Source organism: Camellia sinensis, chromosome 9, assembly GCF_055761805.1.
Source record: "Camellia sinensis isolate YWXY chromosome 9, ASM5576180v1, whole genome shotgun sequence".
NCBI classification, from domain to species: Eukaryota; Viridiplantae; Streptophyta; class Magnoliopsida; order Ericales; family Theaceae; genus Camellia; species Camellia sinensis.
The window spans coordinates 12,067,500-12,078,572 of record NC_138969.1 but is presented as its reverse complement, the minus strand read 5'-3'; the positions used below and the strand labels follow the sequence as shown (position 1 = coordinate 12,078,572).

Genomic DNA, 11,073 nt, shown 5'->3' with positions numbered 1-11,073 from the left:
TAAAAGAAAAATAATGTGAGGACCTCCATAACTTACATGGATTTTCTCTTTTATGGTGGATATGCGTTTTTTTTTAATATAAAGGAGGCATTGGTGATATAACGAAAATATTAATTATTCTACGATCCTTAAAATTAATTAATTATACAAGATTGACCGAAAAAAGCTGCTACAAGACTCAAAGACTACTATTAATCGCAAGTTTTCCTGTCCAATTGAAATAGTCAATGTCAAAAATTGGAGTTTTTACATACAAAACCACTAAATTTTGAAAAATTATTAGATAGTCTTAGAATATCATATGGTAATGTTCATACCAATCACTGTCTTCAGATATTTCTTAATCACTCAATCTTAAATCGTAAGTCTCACTCCGCTCACTAATTATAATGTTTGACACACCATTTAATTATGCTTCCAGACAAACAAACAATTTTTTCTAAAATTTTTGAAGGCCTCATTTGGGGATAAATTATTATAATTATTAATGTTTTTTTAATTTTTACAAAAAAAGACGTAAGAAAAATAAAAAGAATAGTGTAGCCTAAGGTCCACAATATTAGTCTAACATCTGTCTCTAACTTTTGATAATGGAATAGGTCCATAATATTTATTTTTGTAGCCTAAGATCCCTTACACCCACACCCACACTCACGCTCACACCCACTCTCTCTCTCTCTCTGTGTGCCTCTCTCTCTCTCTCTCTCTCTCTCTCTCTCTCTCTCTCTCTCTCTTATTTCAGTTGATTCTCTACTCTTGATCTCTCTTTTTCTCTCTCTAAAAACCAAATGCTCTTGCAATTGTTGTTTGAAAATCGACCACAATGTTGTAGCAATAGCTGGATCTGGGTTCTTCACAAAAGCTTCCTCAACACCACCACCAATTCCAATGATCCTAACATTGAAAGAGATGTCTGGCGTCTCCAACGCCGCCGAAGTCGACATGTCCCTTGACAAAGCTGTTCATCACCTCAATTCATTTGTCTCCAGATTGCAAGGTCTCAAAAGAAATATATATAAATGTATTGTATTGTCCCCACCAAACCCTAACCTGCTTTTGCTTGTTTGCTTCGATAATTACTCTTTTTGGGGAACTAGATTTCGATTGTGTAATTTTTCTGGACATTGAAACAAATAAAACCGTGAACAAATTCAACATTGAATTTCGAGTTAATTTGCAGTAGGTTTTCGATTTCAATTTGGGATTTGAAAATCACGCTTTTGTTATTTTGTTGAGCTTTTATTTTTTAATCTTTATTCGAGTTGATTTTTGACCGTGGAGTTGATTTCGAGTTGATTTGCAATAGAAATGTTCATTGTTCATTGATTTCGAGTTGGTTTGGCCAGAGAAAATCGCAGGGGGAAGTGTGTGATTTGGCTAGAGAAAACCAACATGACAAGGAAAAGAAAATCAAATTTCTCTGGCTATCACACAGAGAATTTTATCCCAGTCTTTTAAAATGTTCACTGTAAAGGTGGAAACATCTGATAACAGAGAAAATCAACATGCTAGATAAAATTACACACATCGATTTTGAGTTGATTTGCAGCAGAGGTGTTTGTTGTTTATTAATTTCGAGTTGATTTAGCCAGAGAAAATTTCAAGGGGAAGTGTGTAATTTAGCCAATGAAAATCAACATAACAAGGGCAAGAAAATCAAATTTCTCTAACCATCGCATAGAGAAATTGATTCTAGTCTTTCAAAATGTTCACTGTAAAGTTAGAGAAATCTTAGACAGTGAAAATCAATGTACCAAAGAAAATTACACATACACAACTAGTTTGAAGAAGAAAAAGCTCAAAAGAGTAATATGTATACTCTAGAGAAAATCAACAGGCACAAGGAGAATTCCAGAGAAATTCCATATTTCACAGGGGATATCTTAATGTCAAAGAAATTGTAGAAAAAAGAAACACACCAAAAAAAATTTATTTTTACAAATTCTTCTAAATATCACACACAAATCTAGGAGTTCAATGTGGTTAGAGAAATTTAAATATCAGAGAAAACTTCACGCACACACACATGCAACTAGTTTGAAGAAGAAGCTTAAAAGAGGAGTAGTAAGTAAATTTCAAAGAAAATCAACAGGCACAAGGGGAATTCTAGAGAATTTTCATATCTCAATGGGATATGTTAATGCTAGAGAAATTGCAGAGAAAATCAACATGCTAGAAAAATTGTAGAGAAAATCAACTTGTCAGAGAAATTTCATTTTTACAAATTTTTTTAGCTATCACACACAAATGTGGCCAAGGTTTTAAGCAAACAAAATGAACTTATCAAGAGATAAAGCTTTCACAAAATTCTCTAAAATAACATAAAAATTAACTTATCAAAAGATAAAGGGTATGTTTGGTTTGTGTTTGAGAGATGTGTTTTAGAGATAAAAAGTACGAAAACATGTTTGGTTTGGTTTTTTTTAAAAGATGTTTTGGAAAATTATTTTGAGATAGAGTTTTGGAAAAAGTGATTGATTTGATGTGTGTGAGAGAGAGATTTGTTTGGAAAACTTGTTTGGTTTACAAGTTTTGGGAAATTTTTTTGGGAAAATTTGTTTGGTTTGGTTATTTTTGACTCCAATTATTATGAAAATATTGCATATCATTTATCTTATAAAATTTTAATAGCAAAGACCCTAAAAAAAATTAACCTAATTGACAGTAATTTTTTAAAGAATAAAAATTGGGACCCCCTTTTCCCACCCCTTTTGACTCCTTTTTTTTTTTTATTGGTCAATTTTTTTTTTCTTTTTTTTTTCCTCTTCCTCCAATCACCACCCGCCACCACGTGTATGTGGGGTGACGTGGATTGAAGTTTGAACGGATTTAAACCACTATTGTTTTTTAAAATTATTTCTAACCGAGTGTCAACCCAGAATTTACAGTACAGCACAATGGTGGTTGCATACAGGGAAGAGGCTCCTCTCCAGTTGCAGGGTGGTGTTGGGGTGGAGAGAAAATAGAAAATACACACGCACGCATGCCTACTACCCGGCCGTACGGAGTCAGTGTCCCCACATTTCCATCACCTCCCTCTTCCTCCTCCTCTCCACTATATAAACCCATCAACCCCTTCTCCATCTCCATCACCCCAATTTTCCAATCCATTTTCCCTCTCTTTCTCTCCTTCCAATCACTGTCTACCTTACTCACATACACACTCCATTGCATTGCACATAAAAAAATTTAAAAAAAAAAAAAAACTAAAATGGCAGCAGCAACAACAGCACTATCTTCTTCATCAATTTCCATGCTAGACTCGAGCTTGGAGGTAGACAAGCTCACCTCCGAGATCTTCTCAATCCTCGAAACCAAATTCCTCTTCGGATACGAAGATCCCAAGCTTTCTCTCCCCCAAATTCCTCTCCAAGACATGAGATCCGGCAAGCACGTCACCGGCAAAGTCCGCATTCTCTCCATCGACGGCGCCGCCGCCACCGACGGCGTCCTCGCTGCCAAGTCCCTCTCTCACCTCGAATCCTCCCTCCGCCTCAAATCCGGCAACTCCAACGCCCGCATTTCCGACTTCTTCGACGTCGTCGCCGGCTCCGGCGTCGGTGGCATCCTCGCCGCCCTCCTCTTCACTTCTCGCGGCGGCGGAGCTCCGATTTTCACCGCCGATGAGGCGTTGAAGTTCGTGACGGAGAATAGGAAGATGATTTTCCGGTCGAGCTCTGGCGGGGTTCTCCGGCGGATGTTCCGGCGATCGAAGAACGAGAAGAAGATGTTTCGGAAGGTTTTCGGAGAGTCGACGTTGAAGGACACGGTGAAGGCTGTTTTGATCCCCTGCTTCGACCTCACCACGCGATCGCCGTTCGTGTTTTCGCGCGCGGATGCTGTGGAGATCGACGGCTATGATTTCAAGATGGCGGACGTGTGTTTGGCCACGTCGGCGGATCCGACGGTGGTTGGGGCGATTGAGATGAGCTCGGTCGATCGGCAGACTAAGATCGCCGCCGTCGGTGGTGGTGTTGTGATGAATAATCCAACGGCTGCGGCTATTACGCACGTGCTTAATAACAAGCAGGAGTTCCCATTTTGTAATGGTGTGGAGGACCTCATTGTAGTGTCTCTCGGAAACGGAGAGTCAGATATCGGTGCAGGAGATCTGACGTCATCGCCGGCGAGACGGGCGGTTCAAATTGCCGGAGAAGGAGCTTCCGACTTGGTAAGCTACCATTAATTTTTTTTAAAAAAAAATATTTTTAATCAAAATATTAAAAAATGAATTAAATTGATGGATAATTATTCTCAAAATTAATGCTGTATGGTGGTTGTGGTGGCTGTATGTCATGGCAACTGGACTCTACCCACCTTCCTTTTAAATATTTTCATTGCAAAAGGAATTTTCTCAAATAAAGAAATAAAAGAATCTTTTAATTAACTAACAATACTATCTACTCATCAAAAAAACATTTATTGTTATTTGGATATTTATTGCGCGTGTCACTATTTCTAGTAGATAATAGTGTGCAGTAACTTTGTACCATATGCATATTACAGGTTGATCAAGTTGTTTCTATGGCATTCGGTCAGTCTAGGACGAGCAATTATGTTCGAATTCAAGCAAATGGCAATGGCAAGTTTGGCAAAAAGTTTAACAATAGCAGTATGGGAGACAAGAAAAACTTTTTGAGTCTTGCGGAGGATATGTTGGCGCAAAAAAATATTGAGTCGGTGTTATTTGAAGGGAAGAGGTTAGCGGAGAGCACGAATTTGGCGAAATTAGAAGTGTTCGCCGGCGAGCTAATCAAGGAGCAAGAGAGGAGAAAGACTAGTATTTTACCCACTGTGGCATTGAAACAGGGCTCACCATCGTCGCCTAGAACATCCTCTGCCACTACCCTATCGACAACTTCTTCTTATTAATCATCAACTAAATTGGTCAAAAATTGTCCTCCTCAATTTGTTTAGTCAGGATTATATATATGTATGTATTTGCTGGCTGCCACTCGTGACGAAATTAAGACATCTCGAGTATGTGCTGACTGCTAAGTTTTTTTTTTTTTTTTTTTTTTTTTTATAATTAATATTTTGGTTTGAGATGAGTGTATATTTTGTAAAATAGGTTTGATGGTGTATATGGAGGAACTTCAGAACTGGGTGTTTTTTATAATATAAATATTCAAACATTTAAAGCTTCCATTTCCATGATGTGAATTTTCTCATTCTTCATGTATATGCCTTGTTTAAGCAATTGCATGATTCACAACAACAGCCTATTAGATGGTTACAGTTTCACCATAGTCAAGAAGAAGGGTACTAGTGCACCATGCACAATCTTCAAATTGAGAAATTTCTCTGTTTTAAATTTTTTTAAAAAAATCTTGGATAAATTTCACGATTTCATCACAATTATTTTGTTTTCTAATGAAAATTATCTGTTTTGGGATAAACATTTACATTTTTTTTTTAGAATTTCTCATTTTTTAGATATAAACTTTCACAATTTCTCAAAACTTAGAGCACAGGGAGAATAAGAATCGAAAAATGAAAAATTGGGATCCGAAGAAAGATGATTTCTCACATTTGATTTTCAACTGATTACGTTAGTGCATGATAAGACAGACCATTACATCACATCATATTTGTGGCGTTTTAACATGGCTCATTAATGTAACCAGTAAGATTGAAAAAGGCAATTATTGACCATAGCAACAAGTAGGACAAGCACCAAATGGAGAAGATGAATATAGAAAGAACGAGAGAGGTCTTGGAGAAAAGAGACTAGTTCTACTAGTCTCTGGCCTTGGGAAAGGAAGGCACCTCTGGCAAAAGTAGCGTTGGCCATGGAGAAAACTCTAGTACATCATTGTGCATTTTGGAAATATAGAAGGAAATGAGATATATTGGTTAAAATTTTTTGGGATAAATTATAAATACACCCTTTAAGATTTACTTAAAATACAATTTGTTCCCTATAGTTTTAGATATTATATCCCGTCCCTTAAAGTTTCTGATTTCATTACAAATGGATTTTTTTTATTGATAAATCATCAAGTCAATTAACAGTTTTTAATGATGGCAAAAATTTCTTTCAATTAATAATTCAAATAATTTTATCATTGTATAAAAAAGAAGTTGGGAATTTTATTTGTTTCATTTAATTCTATTATATAAAAAATTCTAACAATAAAATATTTATAATTTACCAAATCTTTTAAGATGAGACCTCCATAAAATGAGACTTAATGTCCAATCATCAAAAAAAAGACTAACCTTTGAAGACAATTTTTCTAAAGAACTTATCTCATGCATGTCTCTTATAATGTAGAAAATCATTTCCCGCCACTCTCATATGCAGTGTGTCTCTTTTTTCTTGGGATAATTCCTGGTAGCTCGAATAATTGGCTCGACTTTTGGCTCGAATCTGTAAAACGACGTTGTTTTACATCTTTTTTTTTTTTCCTTTCTTTTTCTTCCTTTTCCTTTCTTCTTTTCTCCTTCGTCTTCTTCGTTGAAACCAGGAACAGAGGGGAAGAGGAGAGAGGGAGCTCCCCCGCCTCCGCCCGCCGTCCTCGTCGCGAGGAGCTCGTCGCCTCCGCCTGCCGTCCCCGTCGCAGCACGCCGCCGATCGTCGCAGCACGCGCGCAGCTCCGCGCAGCCCCGCCTCCGGCCCCACCTCCGACCCCGACTCCTCCTCCAGCCATTTTTATGGCCCCCTCCCCTCCCTCCCCCTTCCTCCTCCTCCTCCTCCTCCTCCCTCCTCCTCCGACTCCGACGAATTCGAGCCAAATTCGAGCCTCGAATTCGAGCTACGAATCATCGCCGTTTTTCTTGTGTCACTTTAGAGGTAATGGAATCTCCAAACAAACCAGTTTATTCTAAGCACTCCCCTTAGAATGAGGTGCTACAAATAATTAAAGTAAATTTTTACAAAAGTTCATTATTACTTTGGCATTAGAATTTAGTTAATTGATATTTCAATGCTTCAATTTGAAACTAAGTTATGTGATACGGTCCCATATGTGAGCCACAAAAGTTGCCGCATGCTAAAAAAACTATGATATATATTTACATCATGCCCTTGTTAGGTTAAAATTAAAGTGTGATTCATGGGCCTGCTCTCTCTGGTGATTATAGTGGGCCAAGCAAAATGATCAGTTGTCAGTTATTAGGGTTATAAATTAATCCATCAGTATGATTTTATTTTTATTTTTTCAAATAAATAAACGAATTCGAATTAAACTTTTAAGCTCGTCTAATAAATAAGTTAAATTCGAGATCAAATAAATATTCGTTTATCATATATTTTAATAATAGGACAGGAAAAATATGTTACTTAAATATTAAAATAATATTTTTTCTTTACATGTTTTGATGATATTTGTCTGTAAAATATAGACAACAAAGACAATTTTAAAAATAAACTATCCATTTTTTTAGACAATCTAATAAAATAATGAGTTATGTTTATTGAACTCTTTCATAAATGATCTTCATGCATAATCAAACAAAATAAACGATTTATAAAATTCATAATGAGTCTTGCAAGAGCCAAACATCTCTAATCCACAATCCTCTTTATGAATTGGAGAGAAGCCATTTGTTTTTTTTCGAAACTTAGAATTGGTCCGTATAATTTACCCTACTCATATTTGGCAATAATATTAAGCAATAAGCATTAGAGTAAATCTAAAGATTTACACAAAATGGAATACAAATATAAGACAAATGATGAGTTCTACGTATAATAAACTTTGCATGTGAGTTTGTATCTCATCCTATAAAAAATTTATGTGTCCATAACATTGCTATAAATATTAGGACAACTTTTGCAACAAAAGGGTGCAAGAGTGTTAGATTCAAATTTCAAAGTTTTGTACTTGTTTTTACTTCATTCACCATCCTTTTTTTCCAATTCATGGAACAATCGGCTAAAAGGATTGGAGTATACTTTTTCTTTCCTCTCTCTCAGCTTTACTTTAAATTATTACATAGTACATATTTGTGGTTTCTTGAGTGGGAGAGGTAGTTAGGTAAAGATTATTTTAAAAACTCACACATACAAATAAAAAATTTATATAGAGTAACATGATAGATTTATGTTTATCCATTTTAAATAAATAAAAATTCTTAAAGTGATTTATGATTTTCAAAATATTATTACCACATTATTCTTATGAAATTTTTTATATAAATTTTTTGTTTGGGAATCATTTTTCATTACAAAATACAATTAAGGCCCCCACAAATTCAGACAAAAAACCAACACCGGGTCACTACTTTTGCCCTTTTATTTTGAAACCAAATTGCGGGGACAGATGGACGGACACTCAAGTGGGCTTGTGGTCCATCAAACTTTCAAAAAGCCTTAAAATTGTTGGTTATTCCTCTTACCAAATTGTTATACATAGATGATTTTGTTTTTTTGTATTTTTTTTTCATTAGAAAAGTAATGAATGTTATATATATGACCCGTAAATGAATTAAATAGTAAGTTGTTTAAATTTGACTTAAAAATTTAATGGATTTTAAAATATGTTCAAATTTGACTTGTTACACAATGAGCCGATCTCAAATGAATTTTTAATCAACCAAACACGAGTTGAGTTCGAGTAACTTGATTTGTTTCTATAGTACATATAAATTTATTGGGCCAAGTAGTAGATTGTTCAAGTTCGGTTTGAAAACTTAACGATCTTAAAATTGTGTTCCAGTTTGGAATCCAATCTTGAACAAGATTTTAACAAACCAAACATGAGTCAAGTTTGAGTAGTTTGATTTGTTTAATAACCCTATCTATATTGTCTTTGCATCTATTGGTAAGAAAATCATGTTATGAATTTGTTTAGTGTTACTCTATCTCTCTCTCTTTGCAGAAGGGGAAAATAACATATCAATATAAAAAATCAAAAATAATTACAAATAGGTGGAGACAAGTTTTTTTAACACATTTGAATTTTAATTTTTAAGTCTCTCACTTTTTTTTTTTCTCTTTTGTGTTTTTAAACCTCTGCCAATGGAAATATGAGGGACAAAAAGTGGAATGAGACTTGTTATATATATCCTGACAAAAAGAAAATTTGAATTTTTTTTTCACCTTCTACATGAAGTGGTGGATTCACAAAATAACTTATGTCTATATGTAGGATCTAAGTATATATCCCCAATAAAATTTAATAATGGATCACATTATTTTCAAAATATGGGGTGACCTTTATATATATATATATATATATGAGTAAATTACAAATACACCTCCTTAGATTTGTTTAAAATATGAATTTTCTCCTATGATTAGAAAAATTACAAATACATCATTGTCAGACTTTTTTATTTAACAGAATTAATTGAAAAAATGAAATTTCTAACTGTCCACCTATACAATAGTAAAATTATCTGAATTATTATTGAAATAAAATTTTAACATTATTAAACGTTGTTAATTAACTTGATGATTTATTAATAAAAGAACCTATTTGTTATGAAATTAAAAACCTTAGGGGACATAATGTAATTTCTAAAATCACAAAAAATAATTTATAATTTAAGTAAATCTCAAGAGATGTGTTTGTAAGTTACTTATATATAAATGACAATTGTTTTGTAGATCTACATAAGAGGTAAATCAAATCAATAAAAAAAAGGCATTCAATGACAAGTACATTTTGCAGTGTGAATGCAGTAAAAGTGGCCATTTTACTGGCCATCTTGCTTTAGCAATACTAGCCTTTCAGAGGAAATAGTTGAGTTGAGTTAGCTCTTTTAACTGTTTCTTCTTCTTCTTCTTCTTCTTCTTCTTCAACTGTTTCTTTTTATATACTGAAACCCATATTTACAAACTTTTATTGCTTTTTATATTACTAACCCTTTTATGAGCAAAAATTATTCACTGATAGGATAGTGATGAATAACGCTCCTTTTTTAAAAACCTTAATAATTGCTCCCAGTGAGTGAGGTGGCTCTTTAATCTTCACCCATCATTTATGGGCCTTCTTTTTTTCTTTCTTTTAAAATGTAACACCGAATGTCTTCCCCAAACTAACGCCATCACAATGGTGCCTCTAAATGCACCCCAATAAAATTGTTGAGCACCCCACTTTTTTGAGCACTCCCACCAAAAATTGAATTTTACAACTTTTTTCTTTATTTATCGGAAGGGGAATGATTGTGAAGAAGAAGAAGAATAAGGTACAAGAGGTGGTTGCAAGGATGAAGAGGTGCTAGGAACAACTGGCTGGAGCTACCAAAGCTTGGAAGGACGGTCTGATGAGCCAGGTTACGTATTTGGTCATTTGAGCAAAGGGTGGAATGGTGTTAAATAAAATGTGGAAGTTGGGGAGCCCAACAAATTCTTTGAGCCACACATTGTTTAGGTACAATAGTTTGAGCAACTCAAATTACCACCAAGGATGGTAGCTTCGCATATCAGAACTCACTCTTATTGAGTTTTGTGAGCAAATGACATTGGGTCAAGTCTCAATGGGGATACACGATTTCCATTTCCATCCACTTCTGTTCCCAACTTCACCTCTTTAGGATCTTAGTAGGTTTCAGGTCAAGTTATGACTCAAGCCTATCTTCTTATCAGGCCTAAACCTATTTAGGCCGTTCTTGTCCAGCATCCCAGCAAGTAGGGACTTCTTTGGTCATGCCCAAGGAGAATTACTACAGTTGGTCGCCCCCTTTTACCCTTTTTCACTACACTAAAACAAAAATCCCAAATGGTGTCTCTAGTAGAGTTATTTCCACACCCCTGACAATCTAGCCCAACCTATTGCAATAGCCGAGTTGCCCTACAATCCCGATTCTGCCCAACAAATTCATATATTAAATAAAAACAAATATTACAAAATTAACAATTTTGCAGTCGAGTTCACATAAAAGCTTAATGTTTTGGCCATTATATCCTGGGTACAAACTCAAGTAAATTCATTTTCTATCTTAGGGGTATAAACAATTATAAAGTTCATCCACACTAGGAACTTAAATATCAAATAAATGAGAAATCGAAAAACAAATTGTGAACTGCAAGTGAGGCATGTCCGATGCAAAGCACAGTTTTCACTTGCACTCCGTTGATTCATTTCCCCATTTTCCATTATTATGATATTTTCCCATATAATT

The 11,073-nt window shown here is 34.8% G+C and overlaps 1 protein-coding gene across 1 annotated transcript; it reads left to right on the top strand.

The window, feature by feature from the left end:
• The first annotated feature begins 2,861 nt into the window (after positions 1-2,861).
• Positions 2,862-5,152, top strand: LOC114265859 (patatin-like protein 7). The gene is made up of 2 exons (XM_028206692.2): positions 2,862-4,171; positions 4,507-5,152. The coding sequence occupies exons 1-2, from the start codon at positions 3,212-3,214 to the stop codon at positions 4,870-4,872; spliced, it is 1,326 nt and encodes a 441-aa protein (XP_028062493.2). The 5' UTR covers positions 2,862-3,211; the 3' UTR covers positions 4,873-5,152.
• Positions 5,153-11,073: the final 5,921 nt, after the last annotated feature.